The 15,300-nt window shown below is 42.7% G+C and overlaps 1 protein-coding gene across 2 annotated transcripts; it reads left to right on the forward strand.

The window, feature by feature from the left end:
• The first annotated feature begins 7,116 nt into the window (after positions 1 to 7,116).
• On the forward strand, positions 7,117 to 11,785 carry TMEM177 (transmembrane protein 177). Of its 2 annotated transcripts, none has more exons than XM_082056108.1 (3): positions 7,117 to 7,156; positions 9,623 to 9,725; positions 10,642 to 11,785. In XM_082056108.1, exon 3 carries the CDS (start codon positions 10,656 to 10,658, stop codon positions 11,604 to 11,606), a length of 951 nt encoding a protein of 316 aa, XP_081912234.1. In that variant the 5' UTR covers positions 7,117 to 7,156; positions 9,623 to 9,725; positions 10,642 to 10,655; the 3' UTR covers positions 11,607 to 11,785. The 2 variants fall into 2 exon arrangements, with proteins under 2 accessions (XP_081912234.1, XP_081912235.1); XM_082056109.1 differs by lacking the exon at positions 7,117 to 7,156 and adding an exon at positions 9,500 to 9,518.
• Positions 11,786 to 15,300: the final 3,515 nt, after the last annotated feature.

Below are 15,300 nucleotides of genomic sequence, written 5' to 3' on the forward strand. Positions count from 1 at the left end.
CTAGAAACGTTACTGTTATCCTATGGTCATGTTTCCAATAATACTGAACCTGTAGTAATTAACTTTTTCCATATTCAGATCTGGAATATTACTGTAGTTTTAGGTGGCACTTAGAGGATGGCACATCAATTTGTGTGGGAGTGACTGCAGGTGGCAATTGGATCTTTGGATGCTGCATCAGCTGGCTGTGCCAGTCTTCAGTGATTATTTGAAAGGTACCCACAGCCTCTTTCTTTAGAGCTTACCTTTGCAGATTGAACGCTTATGCTTCAAGCCAGCTATAGAAAACTGTATATACTGTAAACTTCATCAGACGTCACCAGCAACATATAATTGAAGTGGCAACAGATGGATAAATGAAGATGATATTGTGGTATCCAGATTTCATTTTAGTAACCATCCTGAAAAGCTATTGGCCTGGAAAGGTGGTACTTAAATAAAGAGATTATATTAATAGTAAAGTATGTAAAAAAACCTGTCTGTTCCTGATCAAACCTATTGCTTAAACAGGAATGAGTCCCTTTGGATTGTACAGTTTTCTTTAAGCTTCTCGCTGAGAGGGGATTTCTTAAAAACTTAATTCATTTGCGAAGATGCAGCACACACAAGTTGATCCAGTCACATTTAAAACTGCAAGATGTCCAGTCTTGGAGCCCTGTGCAGTCTGAAGAACAGCTCAATATTGTTTCTTAAAGTACTGTCAGATCTTTGAGTGACTGTTGCAACAGAAACTGTTCAGTGGCTGAACATCTGCTTTTCCCCATGAGGAGTGTGTGGGATCAGACCCCTCCTCTCCTACACAGGTACCACAGTGCCAAAGCAGACATTTCATCTGGTTCAGCTGAGCAATTGGTTTATAGAAAACAGCTCTGGTTTACCGTGGCTACTCTCTGCTTTACACACTCCTTGTAAGACTTGATCAGCTCCCACAGAGAAGCTGTTATTTTTCTCTAGTTAAATATACTGTTCAAGAAAAAATACTGTTGGTTACAGCTATACATGATCCCATCTTCTCATTATGACCTTTTCTTAAGTATTTTAACTATGACTTTCTGACTGAGAAAAAATTAGATGCCGGCTTGAGTGTGGAAAAAAATGTAGTTAGGTAGAATTTATTTTTAAATTAGAAACTCAACGGGTTGTGACTGGGAGTCTCCAGCAAAGCACTGAGCAAACTGGCAGCAGGGAAACATGAAGAAAATTCTGGCTTTCCAGTGGTGATAGAAAATGATTTCCGCATTAACAGAATGTATCTTTCACTAGTGTTATCAGCATGAGTCCTCTTTCCCTAGACAGTCCAGATGTGGATCTGAGCTCTGGTTATAACACTAAATAAGGCAAGACTTGAACCAATTTGGTTTCCATTAATTCAATATGTTCCAAATAGATCTCACTTTAACATTCAACTTGTATTTCCTTTTCCTTTAATCCTGTTATTTCTATTGATAACTCCGGGGAGTCTTTTCAGCTGACTTGACTCAGGGTGGGATCTGTTGTCTGTGCTTGTGCCAGAAGTACATGCTGTTTTCATAGGCTTCAAATGCATGAAATAAGGAAATTTCACTGAAGATATTATGATGTCCCTGATTTCACTTCCTTCCCTCAGCCCCTCCTGTCATAGTCTGATCTTTACAGCTTAAATTACTAGAGATGGGAGACACATCCTTACACGATCTGCACCACTATCGGACCCCAGACTTGTACATATGCTTTACTGAGGTTATGGAGACATCAATCATGCACTTCAGTTTCTGAATAACTCTGTAGGTGACAACAAATTCTAAATTTAATAACCATGGAGTTTTTTTAAGAAATGTAGGCTGAGCAGGTAACAGTGCCCACCTTCTTGGAGTTTTTGCTGTGATCTGTCAGGTTTATTGAGAAATGAGTCTGAGTACATGTGCTGGTTTTGGCTGGGATAGAGTTAATTTTCGTCATAGCAGCTAAAAGGGGTCTGCATTTTGTATTTGTGCTGAAAATAGCGTTGATAATACAGGGGTGTTTTAGTCACTGCTGAGCGGTGCTTACACACAGTCAAGGCCTTTTCTGCTTCTCACACCACCCATCAGCGAGTGGGCTGGGGTTGCACAAGAAGCTGGGAGGGGACACAGCTGGGACAGCTGATCCCAGCTGGCCAAAGGGCTGTTCCACACCATATGGTGTCACACTCAGCATATAAAGCTGGGGGAAGAACAAGGAAGGAGGGGATGTCCAGAGTTACAGCACTTTCTGACTTGGTGAAACTGCCCCTATTTCTATGCGCTGTCAAATATCATCCTTTGCAGTAAGGATATCAGGAATTGTAAGTAGTATCAAGGTTAGATAGTATGATTAAATCTGTTAAATATTATAGCTTTGCTTGTGAGAATTGCCATCCTCCCCTTCCTAAGACATGCTGCTTCCAATTCTGAAGGGAAATGGTGCTAATTAGCTGTATTATGAAGACATATGACATCTTAATTCACTGTAGCTACCTTCCTTTCACTACAGCTAGCTAATTGCAGGACCAGAGCTCTTGAAAATAAAGACTATATTAGTTGTAGACAATGCACAATTGTCTGGTTACAAATTTGGCTGTCATGCACTGGCAAGAAATCCCAGGTCAGAAAATGAACCTATGCTTGAGTTTTGTTCTCATTTTGCCAAATGGTATCACTGTGGTGTCTGTAATATGACTAGACCCTAATGCAACTTAAAATGCAATATGGTATAGGGTCTGTCTGCACAATGTGGATAGACCCAAAGCAGTTTTAAATAGCAGTAGACTATTTGCAGGACCACAGAGTTAAGCATGAATAGATTTGCCTGGAACCTGTGAGTGGTTTTCTCAGCTCTCTGCTGTCAGTATCCAGATTTTCCACCAGCATCCAGGCAGATCTGGATCAGCAGAGGAATATTTCAAAATGTAATGCCAAGGGTGTTTGAGTGGAAACAGAAGTCAGCCCCACAAAGTCATGTAGCCAGCCAAATGCCTCACAGCTTCTCTTCTGCCTTCTGAAACACTAGCTTTTGATCCCTGACCAATTCTGAGCTGTGGTACATTGAGAAGAAAACACCTCCCCATCTCCTCTTTGATTACTTTGCTACCTACCAATCCCAACAACACAATTAGCCATCTTTTCACTCCTTCTTGAATACTGGGCTTTGAAGGTTTGATTTGAGACCAGAAATAGAATTTCCTGTTCTATTCCCACAGCTGCGTTTCTGAATGCTCATCCTTCACTATACTTGTCTAGATATTACCCCTCTTCAGAGAGCAGCACAAGGTATGTATTTAAGAACATATGCATGCCCCAGGAATAAGAAAAATGGTTGGGAATAGAAAATCTTTTTTTCTACAGAAAAACCTTAACAAGAAAACAGGAAACTTCTTATCCTACTACTCTTTACACATGGCTTTGATTATCAGCGTAAGACTGGCAGAGCTTTTGACATTCCAGCCGAACGTTAATGCAAAGGAAAATGTGGATTCTAACCTGTGCTACCTGAGCTAATAGCCAAATTCTAGAGTACAGGCAAAAATTGCAGTTGTATCCCACATCAGCTGGATAATGTCAATGTTCCATCTGGGGTGGAACCATCAGAGAAGCAGTGAGAATGGGACATGCAAGGAAACATTATCAATATTGGCTGATATATTCCCTTTTCAGCAATTGAAATAGTTGAGATCCCAACAGCTGCACCTTTGTGCTTTTGCTCACTGCTGTGTACACTTCAATCCCACTGACACTTTGCTATTAGCTGCAATACGGAGACATGCAGCTTGTTCAGAGTGACAGGCTGGAAAGCCATTTTGCCACAAGCTTTTCTTCCCCTTCAGTGCAGTTGACTATTTCAGTATGAACAGGCTTGACCTCTTGATGCCTGTCAAGAGTTTTAACGGTCACTTAATACATCAGTTTTTGGTGCACTGTCTGCTGCTTTCTGCTGAGTTGGAAGTACTTCCAACATGGGCCATTGTAAGTCACCTGAAAACAGATAATTTCTAAATATATGTTTGCTTAAGGGCCTTGAACTGCTCCTCCATGCACTTGCCACTCACTACTGAAGCACTGTGCTCAGCAACACTGGATGTGGTCCAGGGAGCTACACCAAAAAACAGGCTGACATGTCATGTCCTTCCTTCAAGACAAGATCTTCCCCAGCTCAGCCAACACATCTCACTTCAGGAGCTTTTTGCACTCTAACACTTCCTCTGTTATTCATCAGACAACTTATCTGTCTTCATGTCTTTAATTTGACAAACGCTCTTGTAGAAACCCCTAATGTCTACGCTGTCCAGTCTCTTGTTTATCATGATTGCTTCTGTAGATAATTAGCAGATGATCCCTGTCCTGCAGACTTAATAATGTCTCTCTTCCTGCTATAGATGTTACTCCATGGTCACACACTCACACAGCACATTTATCTAGTCCCAGAATCCTGCAGTGTCTCTTCCACCTGACACCTGCAAGAACCGAACTACATGAAGAAGTGTTTGGGATGCACATTACATAAACTTGGGCCAGAACTGCAAGGCATTTCATGCTACCCTTCATTAAAGCTTATGTCTAGAGGCTGAATTACTGCAAAATTGCATAAAAGGGGCAGATACATTGACTCCATAGAGGAAGAAGAGGTTGGGGGAAGAAATGTGTATATCTCAGATTGGTGGATATTCACTGACTGACCACATTTACTTTGGGTATCACATAAGAAAAATAGACTATGAGAGCAGTCAACTCATTAAGACAATTCAGTGACTTTCAGTTCTCCACTTAAAAATCAACCTTTTTGCTAACATAGCAACAAGACTTTATATATAAAATTTTAAGTTAGAGAGGCAGGTGATGGTAGACACCTGTATGTCTTCTGGTAAAACCTCAGACAACTGTAACACATTTTTGAATTAGTAACTTAGAGCATGTCCTACAGCACCACCTAGCAGGCTAATTTAAAAGTGGTCTATATCCCTTCATCCCTGACTGTAACTATGTGCTTATGCAAGAGAAATAGGGTGCACTTCGGTCTTCTCTCACCTTCCTTCGTGTAACAGCTGCTTCTTGAACCCAGAATCATACCAACATGGTGATTAGCAGAGTCTATAGTTTTCACAACCATATTTATGATAAAGCTCTAAGAGAAATCATAGCACAAATGCAATGTTGTGCCGGCCTCTTGAGTGTTTGCACAATAAACCCTTGGTTTCTAGACATCTCAAACTGGTACAGAAGGTAGAAGCACCTTTCAAAAAGTCAGGCTGCACAAACCTATTCAACCTTCCCTCCATATTCACCAGCAAGATAAGTAAGTCTCAGTGACTCTCAGGCTTTCAAAACCCATCAACATTGTGTGTTTTGGTGAGTGAGGAGCCTGGTCTCCAGTTGTCCACCATCACCTGCATGCACTTTTTCTCTGTGCCTCAGCATGAAGTATGAATGTCATTGCTGACTTACAAATGGTAAGTTTTGGCAGATGATAAAGCTACATGCTGAGGTTGCAGACCCATGGGTGTAACAGATCCCTGCTCTGTTGGCTTTTTTTTCCCCTCCCCTGGCTGCCTCCCACCTTGTTACAGCCCTAGTACATTTCAGACTTCTCAATTATCTCATTCGGCTTGCTAGAAAATGACCCCTTTTTTCCCCATTATTATGCTTTCTGCTGATAGCGAGTTAAAAGCAGCGTACAGGAGTGTCTGATGGATGCCAGACCTGGCAAAAAAAAAAAAAAGTGGTTCAGAGGGATACAGACGTGAGGAAAGTGGGATCTTTCCTCTGATTTATCCCTTTGGTTGGCAGCAAACGTTTCATCTGCCTTGCCATATTGCATAAAACCATAATCTAAGGCTAAAACTGTGCCCTCTTGTGAAGGAGAGTGTTTTCTTAGTAATTAGCAACTTGTTTATTGGAAGTTAAAACCAAAACTATCATTAACAGCCCCTGTTCACAACAGAGGGGGATGCTGGCTATGCCTAACCAGCCCTGCTTAACATTTCTAAAATGCAGGGGACAAGCAGGAAATCACCTAGTAGGAAAAAAACAATATAAATATCTTCAGTAGGATATTTTCATATAAGTCACAGAGGAAGGCCTGAATTTGAATGAGAACTCCTAAGTAGTCAGTTTACAATCTTAATCCTTTTATGTGAAAGCAAATCTCAGGCCAAAAATGTCTAGGAACTAAACCTTTACTGCTAAGATATGCCTCAATCAGGGGCTGCTACAAAGATATATCTGTCAAAATTAATCTAAGTAGATAATAACCATGCCTTGCTTTTGTTTCTATTCTGCGGTCTCTCAACCCACTACAAAGCACTGTTTCCATCTGGATGGTGAGAAATGGTTATCTAATGACTGCCTGCTGTGAAGGGACGTTTTAAAACAATCATCGAGCACCAATGTATGCCTTTACTATAGATGAGGCAAACCCAATCTTCGGGTATCCACTACCGAAATAAAAACCTAAGCTGGAGAAAAGCTATTTTGTGTCCTTGTTTTGCAAGGACTGCACAACTGAAGGACAATGCTGGACTCAGCGCAGCTGTGCCCTGGGGGCCGGTGCTGCTCCGTCACCCACCACCCTCTGCCCCCCAGCAAAGCAGCATGGCCAGGGCCTTCTTGGAGTGCCCACGTTGTGGAACAAATCCATGTAGGATTACTGAGAAACTGCGCTGGGCACCTTCTGCTTTGGCTAAATCGTAGCTTAAAAAAACGAGCCAACCAACCAAACTCCCTGCATGTGCTGTTTTCCTATAACAGAGACAACAAATTCCGTGTGACAGGTAATAGTTATGCCACTTACTGCCTTCTCAGTAAGCGTTCCCGCACTGCAGTGGAAAAGCTATAGCAATAATACATATGTATTTCGCAGGAGTAACACTGGGAGATGCAGCACGAAACACAAGGACAGGGCGTGCATGCCTGACTCCGGAGAGCCCGTCCCTGCCCCGGGTGTCGCTCAGCGAGGGGCGGCCTCGCCTGTGCCCCGGGGGTGGATCTGCCGCTGATTCACACGTGGCCACGGCTCACCCAGGGGACTACAAAGCCCTAACAGTGCCACCAGCCCACGCCCCACAGCGATCGTCCCCGCTCTATGGCGGCAGCGGTACCGCGCCCGCCCCTTCCCCTGCCCCTTCCGCCCGCCGGAGCTCCGCCCGGGCCGCGCCGCGGGAGCCTCGGTAGGTGCGGGCGCAGGGTGGGGAGGAGAGGAGCGAGAGGCCGTGCTGGGGCGAGGGGCCGCCCGGCCCGGTGCCTCCGAGGGACCCGCTGGACGCGGCGCTCAGCGCCCACAGCACGGCGGGGAGGGGCGGGGAGCGCTGCCCCCATGGCCTGGTCCTGGGGCCGGTCGGGGCCTCCCCCGCCACTGGCGGGAAGCCCTTTGTAGCCGCACCCGCCTGTTTGTATTTTTCAAAAAGCGAGCCTGGAAATCCTGAGCCTTGAGGCGGGTCCAGCCCTCGCTCCATTTCCTCACTGACAATGTTTTAAGTTGGGCTTTCCCCTCAGCTATATGCAATTAGGAAAAAATAAATTTATTCAAGTGTTAGGACAAAACCTGCCTAGATATCCCCCGTTTTGAACTTTAGCTATTAAAATTCTCAGACTTAAGTGAGAATGAGAGCCCATAACACCATAGTATTTCAGCATTTGGGAGAGATGACCTTATAAACACTCTTGAGGCTTTATGGGAACTAACTAAATGATCAAGTTTGCAGGATGTGGTCTATATAAATTGCCTTGTAGTTTCGGTTGCCATAAATTGCACAAAGTTTATCAATAAAGATAGATTGCATATGCCGTTAGGGCTGCAGTGGGATTTTCTGCAGGAGCTGAGAGTCTGCACTAACCCTTGGGGAAGATTTGAAAGCGCAAAGTGCTAACAGGTATCAAGGGTAATTTTCCTTTTATTTTAGTGAGCATTGACTATGATGAGAAAATGAATACTTTGAGGCATTTCTTGCTTATTCTTTCATTAGGTGGGCATAATCCAGGCAAGAAAGCAGCCTGGGCTGTGAGGGGTCTGTCTACAAAGGTTTGAAGCCATGCTTGCACAAAGCATAATTTAGTTTTAAAAAAAACCCCACCAAAACTTAGCAACTGTTACAGTTTTTATGACTGAAGCAGGAAAAAAGTTAGTGTTAATGTACTGAGGTGCATCCTGCCATTGTGGCTGATGGGGAGAATCATAGAATACCAGGTTGGAAGGGACTCGAGGATTGTCTGGTCCAGCCCTTCTTGGTAAAAGCACAGTCTAGACAATATGGCCCAGGACTTTGTCCAGCTGAAACTTAAAAGTGTCTGGTCTCGGGGAGGTGTAGCGCAGCAATTCCTGCCCCGCTTTCCTGCGGTTCCCCCATGGACTGCCAGCTGCCCACCTGTCCAGGTGGAGTGTTCCACATCCCGTGTGCTTGGCAAGCACCGGTTGATCACATAAGAAAAGAGAGTCGACTGGTTTTCAGCATGGTCTGTCCTTCACCACACTGGTGTGGACATAAACTGAGGGTGGAATTTTCTCCTTGCAGTGTTGCTAATCTTAAAGGATCTGTTAGGCAGCCTGAATGAGAGCGCTCAGTCTCCAACGTGAGCGGGAGGAACTTGGGAAGTTCTTGGCTCAGCTTCACGTGTGGATCAAGCAATAGTCTTCACACAATCATCCCCTTCGAAGTGCCATCATCCCACTGTAACCAGCATGGCCTTTTCAATTAGATCTAGACTACCAGATCTGCCAATGGGTCATTAACTCCGAAGAGGTCATTTGGGTTTAGTATTACCGTTTTCTGGTTTTTAGCTCTATTATCAAGGAGGTTTTCTCCCAGAATTGGTTTTCATCCAAGCTCTTGGCTTTATAGCATGTTTTTCTTAAATAATTTTGTCAAACAAATCACCACCTCCAGTCTTCAGCAGAATGTAAGAATACCACCACTTATTACACTAAGAAATACAAATTATTGTATACTTACATGCATCATTGTTTTTATTAAGCACTCAGTATGTGTTCAGTGCAATATAAACATTAAACAAGATTATTCTTCCCGTGGTGAATTTAGAGTCTGAAAGAGCTTCACAGGAAGGAGTAGTAATAACATATCATTAAAACACCACCTTTAATTTAATCCCTTTTTGTTTCCCTGTGGTTAATACTCATTTGCAGCTGATCATGACTGGTGTATCCTGAGATGTCATGCAGTGCTGGTTGATGATATTACAGCCCCCAGTTGTCCACTCCACCCCTCCGCAGGAGGGTCTTGTTCGACGGGAGAGGAAGCAGAGCCCATGTGTTCGTGTTTGAGCAGCTGCAGTACAAAGCGCCGTGCAGCTGAAACCCACCACCGATGGGGCTCTGCACTAAGACCATGGTTGTTGTATCCAAGCACAGGTTCCTTCTGCCACCTCGGCTTCCTGTAAGGACAGCTGGGAACACCAGTGTCTTCAACAGCTGCAGCAAGATTCTCTGAAGTTCATCTGTTAAAGCCCTGAGGGAAGAGCCATTGCAAGATGCTAATGGAACAGGGGCATCCAATTGTCACTGTCTGTTGGATTTCGGTGCCTAATTCACTTCCATATCTTTATAGTAGCATAATTTTAGGGTTGAATTCTGTAACCAATGTTGGTGTGGGGTTTTTAATGTATTTGCTTGTTTTTTTAAGAGATTGAATCTTTCCTGGGCAAAGCACATCATATGGCTTGGGCCATAAAAGGAACTGATGCTCCCCAAGGGAAGCAGGACTCTTGAACTGAAGGAGTTGGCAGGTTTGAAAGTTTTTAAGTTTATCTGCTTATTTAAAGAGTCACAACATAGTTGTCTGCCCTGAAACAATTTCTGTTCCAGTTTCTGCTCTGAATTGCGTGTATTATTTGTCAGAGAAATTACTTCAGAGACAAATTTTTAAAAGTAGCCAGTGAAAGCATAGCTTTTTGCTGAGTTAGCTAGAACCGTTGGCTGGAAAACACACATACTGTTCTTTTTTAAATAGTGAGGTTGGCTATCCATTAGAACAAACTCTAAAGGAAAATTCTGTCTCCTGAAATTTTCATATCAAAATGCGATCCTATTTTAGAAACTATAGTCAAACTCAAGTTACTGAATTTAGTACTGAGGTTACTGATAAAATTTTTTGGAGCTATGCTGTAGAGAAGGTTAGTGTAGATTAAGTAGTGTTTCTTTCTGGCCTTAATATCTGTGTCTGTAGTGGATTGCAACAGTTAGGATTGTGCTGGCAAGGACTAGACAAGTATGTTGGGTGAATACAGAACGTGTATTGATTGCTGGGGGAAGAAGGAAGTATAGTGGCTTTTTTATTGTCTTTATTGTGGTAAATTGATTTACTGGAGGAGGGGGAGAAGTTAATTCTTTGTATCAATCATCCTATGTTCTGAGGCCCCAAAATTAATTAGTGTCACCTTCTCTGTAAAGGTGGCTTTTGTTTTGTTGATCTACAAGAGAGGATGTTGCTTGATTATTGTGCTGTGCTTCTTCTCATGTTTTCTTGCTTTGTTTATTTGGGTTTTTTTGTGGTGTGTGTTTTTGGTTTTGTTTGTATGGGTTTTTTGTTAGTTTGCTTTGGTGTTTTTGGTATTGTTGTTGGGTTGGGTTGGGTTTTTTTAATGCTACAGAGATGAGGCCCATTTATGCCCACTTTAATCCCTGATTTTGTGTTACAAACAGGTTAGGATTTGACTATGGCAGTGCAGTTCCTGTGGAAGGCATCTGTGTGGTTAAAGAAGCGCAAGATCCCTCTGTTGGCCGTTTCTTGCGTGGGACTGTTTGGCGCGAACCTTTCCTACCATGTGTTCCCTGAGCAGACGTTCAAGCTGCTGCATGAGTGCTGGTCAGAGGGGCAGCCAGCTGACCTGTCACAGAGGCTCTGTGGTGTCTTTCAGGATGTCCTTCAAGATACTGGTGTCAAGTCTACTGACTCCTTTCGAGCCTTTGCAGCTTCTGGCTTCCACCCCGTGAGCGCTGGAATCCCCTGGCTGCCTGCAGGCTCTTGGGTGGGCATCCCACTGAACTTCGAGAGCACAGCTGAGGATAAGAAAGGAATAATCAACCATGTTGTTGTGATCAGTGGCAAGGAAGTGGACTGGAAGAGCAATGAAGGGGTTGCTTTGACAGAAGCTCTGACATTTTCACTTGAAGCTCAGAAGTTTGCAATTGCCAGAGAGGTTGTGTATTTGCAGAACAGCAGCCCTGTAGCAAGTGCAATTGTGGCTCCAGCTTGTTTAGCTGGTACGTTTCTTTGTGGGAAAGGTTTAAAGCTATTTCTGGGTTTATCTCCTGGCCCCATGATACTTCGCAGCATCTGTAACCTCATAGCTGCCGCTGCTGGATTAATGTACTATTACGTTTCTTATGACGCTATGATCTATCACCTGGACTGCAAGGCTGACAGAAAGGCAGCTACTGTTTCCAAAAGCTATGCCAGAGGTGGGGTTGAATTTTATGATAAAATCTTGTCCCGCAACAGGATATTTCGTGGTCTGATGGGCAAACAAGGGATGAAAATGTATGCCCCAAGTGGTAACCTTTTCCCTAGGCACTGGTTCAGAATAAAGTATACCCCATACACTTACCGAAGAGATTTGTTAGTTAATATTTTAAGAGAGCTCCAGGCACAGGAAGGGAGTGCTTGAATTTTAAACTTGTGAATTATGTATTCTCTTGAAACACTGCTGTGCTGCCTTTTTTTTTTTCCTCTGTATCTTCTTTAGAATTTTGGGGTTTATTTTTGCATATAGTTTGGAAAGAGTTATTGCACTTTCTGTGAATAGAGAATTCTCTCTTAAAATATTAAAGACTCACTTCAAAAGTGCTCTGTTCTGTGTGCATCTCAAATCACAAGACCGCTGAGGAAGGGAACTTCTCAGATGCTGATCTGGAAGTTTTGCTGCTCAGCTTTGACTTCCTGCCAGTGGAGTCTGGAAAATGGAAACGGTGAAGTCCAACTAAGAGTTTGGGGAGCATTATAATTTAAACTGAGGTATCTGTATCTTTGCTGTTCCTCCTATGGAACAACCCAAAGATGTTTAGAAGACTAGTCAGCCTGTATGGTGCAGTTAGAGAAACACCAAGACAGTGTTTCTGTTTTAAGTTCTTTTACCATGTAAATTCTTATGCTACAATCACCATTCTTCAGTAGGGCACACTAATCATGCTGTGGTTCATACTAGTACAGCTAGATTATTACCAGCACCTGAGTCATTTAGCTTCAGTCTAGTTCTGCTTTCTATGTGACATTGTGAGTGCAGCAGGTATATCTTGAATATTTCCCAGCAGTAGCAGTACGTAACATGACTGTCATGGGTTGGTTGTTTTATCACAAGTAGGATAAGCATGGTCAGGGGAGGGTTTTCTGTTTGCTTTGGTATGGTTTTTGTTTCATTTAAAAATACATGCTTATGTATGTCATCTTTTATGTTGAAGAACACAGGATATAAGAAATCAGTCTGGTATTTGGTGCAGAAGCTGGTGAAGTCTGTGATCAGGAGTTGCTGAAGGAAATATTTCTGCTGTTTCAGACTAGTCTAAGAAGGTTTTGTGTGGCAGAACCAAGCTTTGTCCAGGATTACTAGTTTTCTAGAAGAAGAGTCTTTAGTGCACAGACAGTAAACTTTCCACTGTAGTCTCACCTTGGAACTTTTATGTGATCTCCAAGGTGACAGTTCTCAAACTTTGTATTTTAATTCCCTCTTTTCTGTGTTTCTGTTGCAGCTGTTCTGGTAGCCCTCCCTAGTGATAGCCCAGCGGTTCTCCTGTTATCTGCCACTATAGTAACTGTCATGCCTGTGTTTGCTCAAAGCATTACTGTTTTCCCTTTGAATCATATGGTGATATAAAGTCGATATACTGGCTGCTGAGGCACTGGTGGTGCTTTACATTGCTGAAGCCATATAGAGAAGTTGTTTGGGTTTCAGCTGAAGTAATCTGTGTCATGGATGTTTTTCTAGACCATGTCCTCTGACTTGTATTTGTCCTTGAAGTATCAAGTCATGGATGTCTCTTTGGTGAATTCTGGCTGTAGGTCATAAGGTTATTGTTTTTGTGACCTTCGTGAAAGAGTTGGACAAAATCTTCTGGTCTGTGGAATAAAAGGAGACTTTATCTTTAGGCAGGGAGCTTTCAAAGCTTCAGATTAAAATTTATGTGACTTCTCTTCTAGGTAAATCCAGTACATCAGATCAAGATAAAGGTTTCTTGGTTGAGTGATGTAGTGGCTCAAGACTGGAATATAACTCCTGTTTTACATAGCCTAAGAGCTCAATTCATCATCGTGTTACTCCTTCAGACAAGACTAAACGCTCCATGAAATGCTCCCAGAGAGAGCCTGGTCCACTTGTTTTACGTGGTTTAAGGAGCTGCCACTACATAAAGAATGCAGAGAAGAAACAGAGGCCTTCTTTGAGATTTATGACAAGTAGCAGTTGAAACAAAATTAAAGAATCATGCTTGCCTCTTACCACTCCTTACTGCTCCTTTCATAGAGGTGCCTGCAAGCTGTTACTGTTATTTAACATTCTCAGGTTGTAAAGCCCCAGTGATGCTAATGGGTTTTGCAGTTGTGCACTTTGCTTTACTCTTACAGTGGGATTTGCCAACAAGCTCCATGTATCTGTAAATGCTGCATCTGATTTACCCTTCTTTGAACTTGCTGTGGCAGATTGCTGTCGGTGAGGGGGGCTGGCTAGTTTTTAAGACATTTGCCCTTGCCTTCCAAAGAGATGTTCTTGCCAAGGGCTTAGTCAAGCTCCTGTTGCTGTCAGTGTAATCTGGAAGCGTAATACTGTCACTCTAAGGGAAATGGGATTTGAAATTACAACTGCTAATGAAGATTTCCCTGAACTTTGGGAATGTGTTGTTGTGGAAAAGGTTTGTTAATGTGTGTGTGTTGCCAGGTGTGTTGCTTGCAAGATCACCCATACTGTTTGGCGAGTAGCACAACTGAAATTCACGGCCATGAAAATACTCATGAAAAGTCTTATAGTATTTTAAATGTTTTTCTTTAGGTGGAACGTCAGAGGAAATCAAATAGAAGTTCCACATACTGGTGACTGAAATGGGTCTAGTTTTGAGAGTATGATAGAAGCAATCACACCAGAATTAAAGGTGAAAATGTTGGTTGATCATGCTCTTCTGTGCTAAGAACAGTCAGATGTGGAAAAGCAGATTTATTCACTGGCCCAGAAAAGAGCCCAATTGAATCAGTTTGTGAACAGCATCAGTGAACAGCCTTATGGTCTCCTCCAGCTCTGAGGCGAAAACTCTAAGTTCAGAAAACTTTTACTAGTAGTAACCGGCTTCTCAGATGAGGCAGCCTTTGTACAATTTTATATATAGAAAATGTTAAGCAAAGGGAATTGCTAGGAGATGTAGATATAGGAAGTCTATGCCAAGAAACTGTAAAAGGAAAGGTGCGAATGAAGTAATGAACTCTCATAAAAATGGATATTGTCTACAAAAATGCAGCTCTCTTTCTGTCTGGTAAAGGGATTAAAGGGCAAAGTATGAATAGAAAAGGACCACAATGAGTGGGTAGTTTAAATTTATATACAATCTAGTTTAAAGAGAGAGTTCCTAGACTGGTTTATTTGGGTTATTTTTCTGAATTTTCTAGATAACTGACAATAAAATCATCTTTATAACTAAAGTTTTATATAAATGTAAAGCTTGCTGCTACATAAAGCTTTAGTGGATAATGGTCTAAGAAACAAGGGCCACCTAGGTGCTTTGCTCAGAATTCCTGCTGGTGTGCAAGAAGTGCAGGGTCTGGCTCACATGTTTCTTTCCCTATCCCAAAAATTGTAGTTTCTTGTCATGGAGATACCTTCAGCTTGTTTAATGGTCAAAACCATAAAAATTTCAGAGACAGCACAAGAGTGAGAGCTAGTCAGTTTTCTTGAAGACAAACAAACTGTACAAATCATCTGATTTAAAGCAACTTCTGAATTGGCTGCTATGTGTATCCAGCTCCTCTCACAGTTTACAGGAGGAAAGAGCTTCAGAGGTGGCTTCCAAGAGAGAAATCTCCAGCCAGGTGGCATGTGAGTAAAGAATGTCCCCCATGGTATTGCCACAGGGGCTTCAGTTAAAGTGTAGCAGTCCTTTAGAAAACAGCACCTTTTATTACAGTAGAGCACTGTTATCACCCCTTTTCACATTAAAGTGGTTTCCAGAACCTGACAGATAAGATGGTGAGAGAGCCGACTGTGGAGCTGTGGAGCCTGTTGCCCTGCGGAGTAAGCTGGTGGTGTTGGGAGAGGTGGTGCTGGAAACCGAGCTGTCATTTTGCCCTTGGCCATAGCAGTTGTGAAACAACCACTGTGACAAAGT

The sequence above is a fragment of the Streptopelia decaocto genome (assembly GCF_964273445.1).
Source record: "Streptopelia decaocto genome assembly, chromosome: 6".
Taxonomy (NCBI): domain Eukaryota; kingdom Metazoa; phylum Chordata; class Aves; order Columbiformes; family Columbidae; genus Streptopelia; species Streptopelia decaocto.